This window comes from Hyalella azteca, unplaced genomic scaffold (genome assembly GCF_000764305.2).
Source record: "Hyalella azteca isolate HAZT.00-mixed unplaced genomic scaffold, Hazt_2.0.2 contig9587, whole genome shotgun sequence".
NCBI classification, from domain to species: domain Eukaryota; kingdom Metazoa; phylum Arthropoda; class Malacostraca; order Amphipoda; family Hyalellidae; genus Hyalella; species Hyalella azteca.
In genome coordinates this window covers 50,339-66,340 of record NW_025939655.1, presented here as the reverse complement: position 1 = coordinate 66,340, position 16,002 = coordinate 50,339, and the positions used below count along the sequence as shown (strand labels likewise).

Here is a 16,002-nt window from a genome sequence, read left to right as displayed (position 1 = left end):
TATTTTTGTAATAATAATCGAGGTTCCTATAGAGTAACCAAGCTACTACGCTATGTAATACAAAAAGCATGTCTTACGTTCCTGGCCATATGAAGGCATATTCCGCTACGTTGTTGAGTTGCAGAAAATTTTCAAGTTCAGTATCCAGATATTTCAATGGTTTCGTAAATTATTGAACGAAATAAATAGTAGCCTTTATAGAATTATGTATCCCAATGATAACATTTGATCAAACACAATCTATAACACAACTAAAAACTGTAAATTTACTTGACAGCCTTTTTAAAATAAGATAATTGGTTGAGATACCTAATGAATGATTGGGTATCTCGACCTAAAATGGTCGAGATACCTACATAATCAATGCATCACTAATTTCAGCAAATAGAATTTGCAATACCCACTTGGCGTCAAGTTTTTTTTTTAAGTTTAGATGCTCTTTTCACGCGAAGCTTGAGACCTAACATTTAATCATATTAAATATTAAATTCATTTTTCTCTCTTCTATTGAGCGCCTAAATCTGCCATGAACGTAAAGATTTGAGTTTGACCACACAATAGTGAAGCTCCAGCGAGTGATCAACAGGATCATTGTGTACAAAATAAGCGACAAATAATTCAACTCGAAATGTAGATAGAAGATAACACAAAGCGATGTCATATATTATAGCGCAAATATCTAAAGCCCCTGGAAAGAGCCACTAAGGAAACGTATTTACAAATTCCCTCGGTTTCGGAAATTCAGGGGAAAGAAAGAAAAATTAACTCCAAGCTTTAAACCCAAATTCTCGAAAATTGTTACGTCGATGTGAGGCCTGTTTTGTCGTCTTCGGGTCATCTAACCTTTCTATAAAATATTCTACCTCAGAAACTGGTAAATGGCTAATAAATGTAATGTAATGGTTGAACTTAAATGGAAAGCTGCAAGTAACGATATCGGAAGGTCTGAACAATTGCCCGTAAGCCAATGAGACGTCACGACGGCTGCTATACAAGCAATAGGTCAACTCTATCAAACGATACCTACACGTGCAGAGCATCTAAGTGACGCCGCAATCAAGAACACAACAAGAAAGGCCATTACAAAAAAAAAAAAAAAAATTACGAGATATTCCTACGCCTGAGTGCAGTTGTACACACAAAAGGTTCTGGAAAAACTAACATGTCAGTAACATGGCAGCTCTTCAACTCTACGTCATATTTCAGATAATAAACCTCATAAATGTAGGGCATGGACATACGATGTGATGCATTTGTGGCTATTTATTTATTACGGTGTGTCACCAAAGAACATGAGTTTATAATAGACTTCTGCACCTCCTCACGGCAGCGAAACTCTGGGTTCCGTAAGATATCTTACATTTACTAAATCTTAATTTTCTATCTTAGAGTGAGGACGCATACTTTACTTCCTAGATCAAGAGGCCGACTTGAAGTCGTCCACCATCAGTGCCGTAAGTCACGCAGAGCGACCAGCACAACTAACTGTAATATAGAACAAAACGCCACCACGAACTATAATGTAGAACATAACGCCACCATGAAGTTATGAACTGTCAAAATCACTACACACTCTTCTTAAGAACATGCATCGGTATCCCCGATACACATGACACACGATAAAAGCATTAACCTAAATAAAGCCAAAGAACTTGAGTTGTTCCATGCGTGAAATACCTTTAGTTAGCCTACACGATCTACCAAAATGAGCTTGGAAATCGTCAAGATACTCTTCGTATCCATAAGAAAAGTTGGATTTATTAAATTATATAAGCTGATTGAATAAATTTAGCTCGTGGCAGGTCCTGATAAATACATGGATATTCAGCCCTGCACTAATTACGATCATAAAAAGGACGACAATATGTGATTGTTGCGTAACTATTTTTCAAGACGAGTCCAAACTGGAACGATATACATCAAACAAGGTGAAAGTTGCACAGGGATCAATCATTCCCGAAGTTAATATATACAAACTACTCGTTCGAAAATTCCTAGACACGAGTCACAAATACGATGCCCATATCTCGTTCGGCAAGTGCAGCACATTCGCTCTTAACCATTAGTGAGCTCCGTAAATTCAAAAGATTTTTCGGTCATCTGCCTGCACCATGCACATCAACATCATGTTAACATTGTGTTATATTCAATATAGAAATGTTCTGATGATGAAGCGAAATGAGCTATCTGTACTTGACATTATGCTAAGTGACACGAGGACGCTTAGGTCTGCCGTTAGGCGTTCAGCATAGAGGAACATGAGACATCGACATGCGTGTCAAAATTTTCCAGTCATTTTGAATATTCTCAGTTTACGAAAAGCGACGCATTTTATTCAATCTAATATACATTCTGCTCTGTTGAAATTTTGATAAAACAAAAGTAAATAACGCAAGCCTCAATTTAATGACTCATAGCAGAATTAAACGGTTTGGTTTGACCCGCCAACGTGCCCAGAACAAGCACTGCGCGATCTAAAGATATATCGTGGACAGAATTTCAGGAGTGAGGGAACTGTCAACAACCAATACTCAAGAGTCCAAAGTGATGGTGAATGTGTAATCAACGAAGTGCATTATAATTAAAGGGTTCCTCGATTATCTGGAGATATTTTTATTCGAGACTTACTTGGCAGCAAAGTTTCAAGCTTGATTCAAAAAGGGGCTGAGCTTAAAAGTATGGATTTGCGAACGATAAAATTACTCAACTCAGTAAATTATCTTGTATAACTTAGGATGAGAAAATAAAACGGGCGATGCATTACCTATATTATATTGGAGGAAATGCTAGCGATGCAGTAAAAAGGCGATGGTAATGAATTTCAATGAATCGAGTCTTAAGATGATGTATTTCAAAGATATACTAACACGATTTCGATACTGAAAGCGATACAAGTGAAGGGATCTTACAAAAACAATAATACAACTATTCATTAAAACAACGATGCCTACGTTAGTGCAGTATTTCAGCTTCAGTGTTGGTGTGGTGCTAGCTAATGTACGCTCACTCACGAGTAAACGAAAACATGACATCATCTAAGTTATGAAGAAAGTCAACACAACGGAAGAAGCCGTCAGGTAGAAACTCGCAGTAAAAACCAAACATCGCTTCACAGATAAAATATCACAATATGTCTAGAAATGCACACGGGATCTTTGTTCTACATACACCAAGCATATGTAAGCACAAGTGGACACGCACGTAGGAAACGGCCGGTGCGGCCGCAACACAAGAGAACTCGTAGGATGACAAGTGGAAGGTGACTACGAGCGGTCCTGGACTTTTATTTCGGGAGGCGCGCTTGTTACGCTATCAAGGAACTACGCTGACGTACAGCAGATGAGATACAAGGTTAGTGATGCTCAAGCAATACTCTCTGGAAATTCCTTGTTAGTTTAAAGGCTTTGACCAAAGAGCATCGTTCAGAACGCGGTTTCTTGACAAAAATCTATACTTGACGTCGGGAAACTAACTTCCTACATCAGTCAAATCGTATCTTCATTCGAGACGCATCCTACAGGGCAAGTCTTTATCTTACTAGCGCGATGATCAACTTCAAGGATGACTCCAAAAATTAGTCGCCCATTTAAGCAGGTGAAAATCGTGACAAAAATTTCAATACTTCCAGTTTCAAATATTTACTTTCGTCTACAATTCTAACGTGTTGTCAGCTTCCCAGCATTTAAAAATCCGCCTTGTGGTTCACATTCGGAGCTGCCTTTCTTGTCACAAGAAATGGGCATGTGAGGAGCCTTCGATTAAATTACCATTGCATTCCGAGACAACAGCAAATAAGTTTACTAACATTAACATTATTATTAGTATTATACCATAAGCCTAGAGTACGGAGGTACAAGGAAATCTTCCATGATCGCGTCACTATGCACATAATCCCTTCAAGACAAGCAATACGCAACATTGAGCCTCACCAAGTTCGTCATGGAGACGAGGCTTTTCTGAAGCGATGCTCGTTAATCACTGATCAAAATAAAGCAGCACGTGTCTAAAATGATATTGGTTACACGAAATATCGAAGCATCTACTAATAAGGTGACCCTAATCCCAAAAGTGCAGCTATCTACAGCATCACTTATTTATTAACGGTATCGTTACACGTCCACAAGGAAATATCGATAACCAATCAGTTCAGAACATGAAAGCTCTACCAGATCACCAGTTAATATACTAGCTCATAGACAGAAAAAGAACAGAGCAAGAGAGATAGACGGGGGAGACGACTTCAAGAACAACAATGTCTTCCATGTTCTAAAATCATGACCTAGGAAACACAACGGGCATTGTCGTCTCATTCATTTAATAAGCCAGGAGTGGTAGCTAGTACGTCCCGAACACATCTATTAAGCCAATAATCAAAGGTTAAGTACGCTCCCGAAGAATACTTTCCACAAATCTAGCCCACCTGAAAAGTGCGGTCATAGTTCCATGTTCAGTCTATCAAATATTACTTATGCCAATAGACATTGTTGTCGAATTCAACACAACCGTTATTAACCTTTTATAACGGTTATCAAGAGGAAGAATTTACTGTGCCTAATACCCGGAGGGTTAGCACTTCATTGACTATCATTTCAAATATTTATTATTCTGCTCCATTGAATCCCAATCAAGCTCCAAAGTCAAAAAAGTTGGTAAGATGTAAATTTCTACTAATCAAAGTATAAGTGGCTTTTAGAAACCAAAATGAGAAAAAGACAATTTTTTATTTGCAAGAGGTTTCTGATCCAACGTTTCGATAGATATCATTACAGATAACACGCATTTCGCAACCCAAGTTGATTCCATCATTTACTTCGATATTTACACAGACTTCATTTTTTGCCGCAACATTATTCCAGGCATCTTTATCTCTAGATTTCCTGTCAGGCAAGCAAGAAAAGAAACGCGTGATCGTTCTGAGTGGCAAAGAACCGACCTACGTTCTCATTCATTATCAATGAAAATCATAATAAAAATAATGGTCAACACACTAGGCAAATATTTACAGCATTTATCATCCATAAAGTATGACCTCTAAAATCTAGAATATTTATTTTGTTTAATTAATGGTTTCCTAGAGTGAAGTTACATTAGTTTGACGTGACGAGGGCAGAACTTCAAAACTAGTTCATGACAGAATGAGCCACTCGAGAACTAATCATGTCAAACAAACTATGAAAAAAAGAAACTAGTTCAACAAAATAAAATAACCTCCCTCAGAGAAAATCAATAGCATCCCATGTAAAAAAAAATATTTGAGATCCTAAAGAAGAAACAATTGGGCAATTTCTAAAAGAGGAGAATATTGTAGATAAGTCCCAGGTGCAAAAATGAAACGCATAGGGTTGAAAATGAAAAATCCTCAGAGATGAATAAACAAAGATTAAAAGTTTAAAAAATAATGAAGAATTTGGGGCAATGAATAATTAGACTGTCTTATGAGAAAAGATGCGGAAAGACATGGGGGAAAAAGAAGCAAAGGTAATGTATATAGAAAGCCGTAGTGAGTGAGCCCGTTTCCGCAGCTTTTGACATGACACTGGCTGGACTGCCGAGTCGTAGCTTTACTGCCGACAGATCAAGCATTCTCAACTTGGCTATACCAGTAGCGCGCTTAAAAGCTGTGGCTAGAGCGGCAGCAGTTGTAGCTGTTTTATAGAACGTCATAACTGTAGCTTCAGCAGCCGGAGCCAGAAAAGTACATCAGTGTTGCTAAGGGGTCTCCGAGAGCGATCGATTTGAGATGCTAGTGACCTGCACACAAAAATAAAATTCAGATTTCCAGGGAAAAGTTCGGAAATTTAGATATACTTGTACCACAGTTGATTTGAGAACAGCGCACAGTAAAATTGGCGTTATTATTTGATCGGTATTAATCATTGGAGAAGCATAAATAATGATGAATAAACCTGAATTATTCTCACCACCCACCTGAAGGCTGCTGTGTGAGGGTAGGTACGGTGGCCCCAGGTGCTGTGGCAGCAGTCGCCGCGCTCTGCAGAGTGTTATTTGCCTTCTGCTTGAGCATGGTCCAGTCAAAGGTGTAGTCGTACTGGTGGTGCAGGGTGCGGAACAGGATGCGGAACAGCTGACGAAGGTACATGTAGTCAGGGGGCTCATCAAACCGCAGCCCTCGGCAGTAGTTAAGGTACATTGCAAACTCCGCAGGGAAGGCCTGTAAAAATAATTCTGGTTTGAGAATTGGCATTATGAATGTAGACATGTAAAAGAAATCAAATGTATGTATTTCCCACCAGTTCCATAATAATTGTAATGTTTACACACAAATATATCATCTTTATGATGAAGTGCATCATAAAATTGGTCGAACACGAACAAAAATTCCATTACTAGATGAAATTCAAATTCTCTTGAACTACCTACACAAAACAGAATATCTTGGGTTAACCATACAGAGGATAGCAAAGACTTTTAGAGATAACATTGGTAGTAGGAGAGAGATTTCTAGCGCTTCAGACCGAGCCAACATTAGTAAGGGCGTGGCCGGCCGGATTTATACTCACCTTACAAAGGGCCTCAACAGGAGTGGACATCTTCTTCTCGCTGATTTTCTCATACTTCTGTTTCTTGGTGGCAGCTTTCAAGCCTTGCCACGGCAGACTACCGCGGTTAAAGTACATGAGCACGTAGCCCAAGGATTCGATGTCGTCACGTCGGCTGGAAAGAAGAAAAACATTCTTATATTAAATAAAAGAAAAATTTAAAAACTACAGAGATTAATAAAAAACCCAACAGAAAACAGCTATCAAAGCAAAAATAAAAAAATAATCAACAAAAACCGTTCTTAACAAGCTGAAAACAGTTGAGGCATAAATATGGTGAGTTTATTTATTGATGATGTCAGAAGTGATGAATGCACGTAATGAAGATAGCTCTAAAGCAGACACAAAATAAAGACTCGCCTGGTTTGAGCAGGCAGATATTGAAAGGCGGGGAGAGGAGACAAACGCGTTTACTGTTCCATTTGTTCTAATCAAGATAAAAGATGACATGTTGAATGCATATCAAGCATTCAAATCAAAAACAATTGCTTGGAAGAGCTGTTGCTGCCATGTTGGTGCTTATTGCTTATAGTGGACATGGAGGTACAAATTACAAGATAGGCACATCTCATAAAGAAAAGTTACAGTATTGAGTTGTCTTTAGATTCACTATGTTTCAAGAGAACATTTAAGCAACAAAATTAAAAATTTTCAAGCTCTGACATTGCCTTGGACGAGTTTTTCTTTCACACGACGAGAAGAACATTCAAGTTTCCAAACCTTGCCTGGAGGAGGGGTGCTAAATATCGACCAGTTCACACATACAACATTTGAGATGAAATAATTCCAATGCATAATACTTCAATTTCAACTTGCGTAAAACATTTTAGCAGAGCTGCCAGAAGTGTTTCCAGAAGTGCAGTTCTGAGTGCTACTGTGTTCTATCTTCATAACTGATAGAGATTTTATAAAAAAATGTTTCCTGCCTCTTTTGAAGAAGATGCTCTTCATTAAGGGTTTATCGCTAAACAAATTAATGATGAAAGCATAGTATAAAGCCAAAGGTTATCAAGGAGCTGAAATAATTGATTACAGGGCCCGCAATAAACTGACTTGAATATAATGAAGTTGAATTCAAAATTGACTGATTAACTGTAGTAAAATATTTTTCATAGAATAACAGCTAGTTAAACGGACATCTGGATCAAACTGAAAACTTGAAACCATCAACTCAATGCAATGAAAGTATGACTGCAAATAACAGGTAAATTCAAAACTAAATTCAGGCAATAAAGTACCTAGACTCAATTTTAATAAATGGCCGCGCAGCATCAATTAATCTTCAACTAGTGTCATATCGAGATAGATTCAAACGATTGAGCTCATAAGCTTTTGAATAATATATCAGAGTCTACAAGTAGAGTGGCCAGGCTACCTCTGTTCAATGCCAAGATGCGCATTGATGGATGCATATCTTGCTGTGCCAGTGAGGTTCTTGTCCTCCCGGTAGGGAATATGCGTACGTGTCCTGGTATCGCGGTACTTCTTTGCCAACCCAAAGTCTATGAGGAACAGCTTGTTGCAGTGACGTCCAATGCCCATCAAGAAATTGTCTGCAAATTGGAATGATTAAGAGACCAATTTTTTACATTACTGACATGGTCAAAGAAGCTATGAGGCAAAATAAATACATTTGTCTTAAATTAAAAATTGGTGAGGTGGAAATTGTCATCAATAATGCAAGTTTCTGAACAAGGTAGCAAGTTGTCAGAAATTTCACTCTACAAACATAAAAGAATTGTCAGGCACTGGCATCAAGAAAACGTCACAAATTGAAGGTGGGTAGTTCCACAAAACAAATTCAGAAGATTAGTAATCACGAGGAAATTGCTATAATCACACCACCAAAGGCAACAATAACAATGCTATACACAACCCAGTTTCAAAGCTTCTGTAGAGAAATATTGAGCATTCCATTACAAAAAACAACAGGATAGTACATATACAGACCAGGTTTAATGTCTCTGTGTATAAAGTTTTTGGTGTGGATGAACTCAACACGTGCAATCATCTGGTCAGCCAGCATGAGCACAGTCTTCATAGTGAAGCGGCGACTGCAGAAATTGAAGAGATCTTCCAAAGAAGGACCCAGCAGATCCATCACAAGGATGTTGTAAGATTGCTCCTGGCCAAACCATCTGCACCACATTCAAACATTTTATACAAGAAATTATATCAAATGCAATAAAATAAAAAGTAAGGCTTCCAAATAAACTAATTGTTATTTGAAGCCTAGGCAGCACCAAACTACTCATTACAAAGCACAGACATTTCCTTTCAATAAAAATATTGAACATCTGTCCATCTTAAGTTTATTTCTATAATAATTATTAGGCTGATAATCAAGGGCAGGAACACGAATCATTTAAAAGAAAAAATCAAGAAAGGTTAATTCTAACACTTTGTGTACCTAACCCAATCATGAGCAGGAGGACAACGCATGTCAATTTTTGAGAATCAGACAAATATTTACATCAAAATCATTAGGAGACCTTGAAACAAAATCTTGATTAAGACACCTCTAGATGAATATTGTATTTATCCAAATAACCCACTAATTGTTCTTAAATAGCTCCCTAGTGCATCAAATCAAGCAAGAATAGACAATGAGATTAAACAACAATAATACTAATAATTGCAATTCCAGGACATTCAGATTGTGCAGGCAATGCAAACCTATTCCATTAAGAGTAGAAGTGAAGGTTAGTTTGGTCACCTTATATGAGGGATACCAACTCCTCCTTGGAGAATTTTGTAGACTTTACTCTCATAGAGCAGCTGTGGATGGCGGGCCTTCATTTGCTCCAACTTAATTGCCACCTCCTACAAACCAGAAGGCAAATATATCAGATAAATTAATAAATTTATTTCAAATGCAACTTAATTTCCATAGAGCCTGAACCCCCTGCATGCAAATTATTATTTACTCACACATGATCACCAAGACAAGATTTGTGCGCACAAAATGTGTTTATTAGGGTTTTTGATGACAAAAATTGTATTACATTCTTAGGAAGACTTAATCACTAGAAAAACCCCACATAAACATGCCATTCTCATGAGCAGCAACTTGAGGTAAGAATTACAATTTTAGAAAGTTGATAAAATAAAAATAAGTCTAGACTAATATGTGTCAAATAAAATATCAAACTATTCAAGTTTTATCCATCCACTAAGCCAACTTCATTGAAGCTTGATAGGTTTATAACAAATAATCTGAGAAATCCATCAAACATCCATGAAAAGTGTTGCAAGAAATTCATGAACAATTTTAGCTTGCTAACTCTAAGTGGTATACCGTAAAATGGGGTAACTTAGACCACTTTTTTTTATAAATGATGCCATTTTCTACTAGCTAAATTAAACTTGAATTGAAACATGCAAAACACAGGTCTATACTCTAGCTTCACTCACCATAAATTGCTGGGTCCTGCCTCTCATAGTCTTTATGTAATTTCAAAAAAAGTGATGGTCTTTGTTACCCCAGCTCTTGGGGTAACTTAGACCGGGTGGTAAAATCAATTATATTTTTTGGTAAAATAACTCCAAATAACTCCAGGTTTTGGTGCATTGTAGTAGAACTCTTCTAGTTACATATGCAAATGACAAACTTTAGGAAAGTGTCATAGTTTGCAAATGGGGGCACCGCCCCATAATGAGGAAAATGTGACTACCTAATGGCAGCCCTGATGGGGTAATATTGACTGGCTTGGAAATTAAGTTAAAATTACCATATATAAGACTCTGTAGAGTCTGAAACATAAAAAAAAAACATAAAAAGAGTGTCAAACATAAAGTATTTTATATATGGTAATTTTATATTAACTTCCAAGCCGGTCTATGTTACCCCGTCAGGGCTGACATTAGGTGGTCTAAGTTACCCCATTTGGGGGCGGCGCCCCCCATTTGCAAACTGTGACACTTTCCTAAAATTTGTCATTTGCATATGTAACTAGAAGAGTTCTACCACAATGCATCAAAACCTGGAGTTATTTAACCAATAAATAAAAAAATTGGAGGGGGTACTCTGACAGGCTTTAAATAATAGTTTTTTTTCGTGGGTCACATTTTTAATTTTTTAACCTATTAGATATGCAAACTTTTCAAATCTTTCTATTGTGTTTTGTAGCCTCAGTATTAGGCCTTTAATGCCTATTGACAAAATTTTTCTATGTCAAATTGTTTTTGAGTTGTGGGGGTTTTTGCTAAAAAAACGAAAAGTGGTCTAAGTTACCCCGCCGGTCTAAGTTACCCCATTTTACGGTATTGGAAATAGACTGCATTCTCGTTTTTCAACCACCATTGCTCAACATTGCATCAAGTCACCATTGCTCAATCAACAAACCCATAGCAGATCACTCATCTGATGCAACAACAAAACAAGTTGTTTTCAGCAACAACCAACTCCACCTCAGCTCAAAGCTGAGGACCAAGCCAAAGTCCATGAAATAAACATTGAATAAATTAAAATTAAATTCAAAAAATTTCTCCCCAAATTAGCACCCAAGATAATAAATTTTAGGTCTGCAAATCAATTATTGTGTCATCTTAATCTTGCCTGCCTTGTACTGAAGCTTTGACTAGTCAAAATCAGACTGCATAACTAATATTACCAACGCTAGTAAATATCATCATAGCTAGTGAGCAGGCACTTCAAGTGGCCATAAATACAATGTTACAACAACAAAAATTAATTTTATATCATTTGTTATACACATATGATAAACAAATTAACAAACAACAACCAAAACTATTGAAACCATTGACAAATCTGAGTGAAATATTAACTGGAGATCCCATGTTTATTGTAAGGCATTGGGGCATTTGCATCAGCATTACCGTAAAATGGGGTAACTTAGACCGGCGGGGTAACTTAGACCACTTTTCATTTTTTTAACAAAAACCCCCACAACTCAAAAACTATTTGACATAGAAAAATTTTGTCAATGGGCATTAAAGGCCTAATACTGAGGCCACATAACTGAAGCTAGAGTATAGACCTGTATTTTGCACGTTTCAATTCAAGTTTAATTTAGCTAGTAAAAAAATGGCATCATTTATAAAAAAAAGTGGTCTAAGTGGTCATACCCCATTTTACGGTATGATCTCATGCTAGTAAAAATATGATAAATACTGAAGTTCAGTACAGACCTGGATTTTTTCTATAGATTCATTCTGTAGTACTAGTGGTTAAGAAAGTAAACCAATAGAAACATATATACTCATTTACAAGATAAATTTGTGGGGAGATGTGCCAGTTCAAAAATATAGATTAGTTGTAGCATTTTTCATTGGAGTGGGAAAGCAATATCAAACAAGTGGACTGAAATTTATATTACTGATAATGAACTTCAACAGTATATATCAATCTTTTTATCCATTGATATAATAAGACACTGAAGGCCGATAATATAAATGATTAATACCAACAATGAATGAAAAGTTTTATTAAAATCAAGGGGAGGTGATGGATTCAAGATTTAACCATGAAAAGGTTACACACAAAAAGTATTTGAATAAAATATTCCATTTAGATCAGACGTGCTTGTAGCTTTTACTGGTTAAAATATTTGAACTTAGAAGAGAATAAATTGCAACCTTTTAAACATGAACAGCAAAGCAATACTGGGCTGCTGGATTCATCTGTTCTACCTCATTGACTCATTCCACCTAGAGTTATTTCTTGTACATTTGAACCTACATGTATATATTCTACAATTAATAATAATTACAGTGCTCTGCCTGTATTTTCTAACTTCTACATATATGCAGAAATACACAAATATAGTGAATTACATGAATTTATAGTAATTTCATGTATTCTGGAGTGGTATCCAGGGTCTACTCAGAGTTCTGAAAAACAACAAACAACTGAAAAGTTTCTTGTTTGCAATAAAATAAGAGTAGATCTGTTTTCAAGCAATTCAACAATACAACCAAATTCATTCAAGCCTAGGACCAAAATTGCTAGATTAAAAATATTGAGAGGCAAATATAGCCGTTTCTGTTACAATTCAGGTACCGCAAAATGGGGTAACTTAGACCGGCGGGGTAACTTAGACCACTTTTCATTTTTTTTTACAAAAATCCCCACAACTCAAAAACTATTTGACATAGAAAAATTTTGTCAATGGCATTAAAGGCCTAATACTGAGGCTACATAACACAATAGAAAGATTTAAAAAGTTTGCATATCTAATGACCATCACTTTTTTTGAAATTACATAAAGACTATGAGAGGCAGGAGCCAGCAATTTATGGTGAGTGAAGCTAGAGTATAGACCTGTATTTTGCATGTTTCAATTCAAGTTTAATTTAGCTAGTAAGAAAATGGCAACATTTATAAGAAAAAAAATGGTCTAAGTTACCCCATTTTACGGTATATATGCAAATTGTTAAAAAAAAGTTTTTGGACTGGCATTTTCCAGCACTATGCTAGAACTCCAATTCTTAGTGCTCTGGAAAGTTAATTTAAGTAAAAATTTTAAAGCAGGAATACCTTGTGTTTAAAATTTATAAATGAAAGAAAAGCCATAATCAATAAGGAAGAAAATGCAACAGTCAGGCCAGAACTAATTGCATAAATGCTTTATTCAATAGAATGAATTCATAGCCTTGAATTTCAACATGAATTCATAGCCTTGAAGGGCACTAATGAGCAAATGTAAAGGCTATTAATAATATTTTTAATGAGTTATTGCATGTCTATCCATTTGAAAGAAATGAGCAGAAAGCACACATAAATTGGACAAAAACACCCATGAATATAGCCAATTTCACCTGTTTTAATACTCCTTTCTTAATTTCTTTACAAAAAAAATGAAAAAAGTGGCCTATTTTCATCTTATATTTTTTAAACCAGATGTGTCATCATGTCATGATCATTTTAACTAATGATTTTACAAAATAGCTGCCTAATATTTCAAATTGGATATATTCACACCTAGGTAGGTCTATCATGTCTATGATCATATGACCAAACAATGAAGAACAATGAACCGATTTTATGAATCTACCTAATTTATTAACATACTACTATCAATAACAGGTATTGCTTTTCATTTATAAAGATTTTTCACTGTGCTCAACTTCCCATGTGAATATAATAATTTTATATATTACCAACAAAATTCAATTGGAACTTCATCTTCTAACATGTAAACCAGCTTTGAAAATTATTGCATCACCTGGTTAGTCCCAGCAGCAACGCAATCCTTTTGTGATCAGATCATCAGCATAATATTATATTTATGGAATTGAAAGTGCAGTAAGTTACCTAGTCACAATGAATGTGGGTCATTGGTTTTGGAAGTCATAAATATAAGATATAAGGAAGTTCAAATCTAGCAACTCGCACGAGTTTTTTTAAACAAAGGAGATGAGAATGCAGAAATTGGACAAACATAATAGATTACGAATTGGCAACACGAGAAATAAATGCCAATAAAAGTCTTTATTTTGACTATAAAATGGCAAATCTTCACAACAATACAAGATTAGTCGTATACCTAGTTTCATGCATTCAAAGATTACGAACAAGAAACTTATCAAACCGAATGGAACTTAGAACGAAAGGCTTATAAGTTATAACACCCGCTAAAAGCAATTCTAATGATTTTTTTAGTTATCAATCAATAGCGTAGCATCTAATGGTTAAAAAAGCAAATTTGATCAACGTAATAAGAAACAAAGAAAATTACCTCTCCATTTGTTAAGTTCATTCCCAGGTAAATATCGCCAAAACTGCCACTTCCGATTTTCCTCACGATTCGATATTTGGCTCCGACGACAAATTCTCTACAGCTTAATAAGACATTTGACGCCATCTTGAACTTTAGCCAATAGAAAATAGAGAAGGTGAGTGCTATATATTCTTTGAAATGATAATCATTGAGTCCACCATTGCTTTCACATCGAGGGCGAGACTCAGCAGACTGTCATGGCCGCCAACCTCTGAGGCCAACTTGGTCTTATTCTCAGCTGCAGGATGAGCGTTTTTCAAAATTATTATGTTTATAAAAATACCTGACTAAAATAAAATAATCCGAAAAAAACTCAGCGATATGCCAGTAATTGGAAAAAGTAATATTTATAATGAAAATTGCATGTGTAATTTTTGTTTTCACGATATAATCGAAAACGTTTATTATAGGTATAAAGTATCTCTAAGTAGTACTTGAACGGAATAGACTAAAAAGTCATTGTCCATTAGAAAATTATGGAAAATAAAGTAATAAATACTGTCAATAGACAGTTTTAGAACCACAATTTTTGGAATTCGGTTGAGAATTTAGTCGCCATACAAGAGGACCCGCCACTGCACCGCTAAGCTTACGAAAGTTCGTCGGGTTAGGTAGGCAGACTTGGGTCGTCTCACGCAGCCGCCGATGTAATTGAGTGTTATCTAAGTAGGCCTTTATGATAATCTACAACAAGTAAATAGCTACAAGACAGCAAAATTAGTAGAAATAAACAACTATGATTAATCCCATTGGAGGGTTTCTATGTAGATAGTTTAATTGTCGGCTTTCTTGGTAGCTTGAATTAGTTCTGGCGAACCGATAAAAATTTATAGTCGAGTATAGGATATCCAAATAGTATTGTTTTTCATCAACATAACTATTTATTCACTTGAGTCACTGAAGCATCGAGTAACACAATAAAACATTGAACATTTAAGAACGACGCCCAGATATTTTATATGAAAGCAATTCAAAAAAATATTTGAGTAAACGCTAAGTTTTACATTTTTAACATTTGATAATTTGCAACTATAATTTCAATCGAACGTATTCAAGGACAGTTGATTTAAAATGCTGAAGATTTATTCATGCAAATAAGTAGATGAGAAAAAATTGAATATATGAATATAAGATGAGCAATATTCTCATCGTGTGAGCAATGTTCTCAAGTACAGTTGCAGAAGCTTACAAGCCTCTGTTATCGACGTCTGCGGGGTGACCTCTTTGAAATATACGAGTATATTCATGGTTTATACAAGGTCCCAGAAGGATTACTAGAATTTGAAACAAAAACCAACACCACAGGCCACGGCTATAAACTAAAAAAACTGCGGCGTATCACATTCATGCGACAACATCTCTTCTCGTTTCGAATCACCGACATGTGGAACAGCCGCCCTGATAGCATCATTGACGCTCCGAGTATGAACGCCTTCAAGAACAGACTAGAGCTAGACGAAGCTATGCTGCATATGCATGAACATATGTTCAGTCTTGAAATGCCTAGCACCTTACGGACCTGGCAATAAGTCCATCAGCTATCTCAATTATTCAATCGTCAGTTATGGAAAGATCGGGTTCAAAAGGCCGGATCCCTTGTGGAATCAAGCCCATAAAAGTACAAGAATCGGCAACAGGCCATGGGCCTGTTTCTTCAGTGCCAGCACTTCTATTCTATTCTTAATATCTCGTGTTATATT

At 36.1% G+C, this 16,002-nt stretch overlaps 1 protein-coding gene across 1 annotated transcript; it reads right to left on the bottom strand.

Annotated features, from left to right (window-relative positions):
• Positions 1-2,829: 2,829 nt before the first annotated feature.
• On the bottom strand, positions 2,830-14,534 carry LOC108677382 (casein kinase I). The gene is made up of 7 exons (XM_018165588.2): positions 14,261-14,534; positions 9,277-9,383; positions 8,511-8,698; positions 7,936-8,113; positions 6,522-6,675; positions 5,929-6,172; positions 2,830-5,751 (listed from the first exon to the last, which is right to left on the bottom strand). Exons 1-7 carry the CDS (start codon positions 14,384-14,386, stop codon positions 5,744-5,746), a joined length of 1,005 nt encoding a protein of 334 aa, XP_018021077.1. The 5' UTR covers positions 14,387-14,534; the 3' UTR covers positions 2,830-5,743.
• Positions 14,535-16,002: the final 1,468 nt, after the last annotated feature.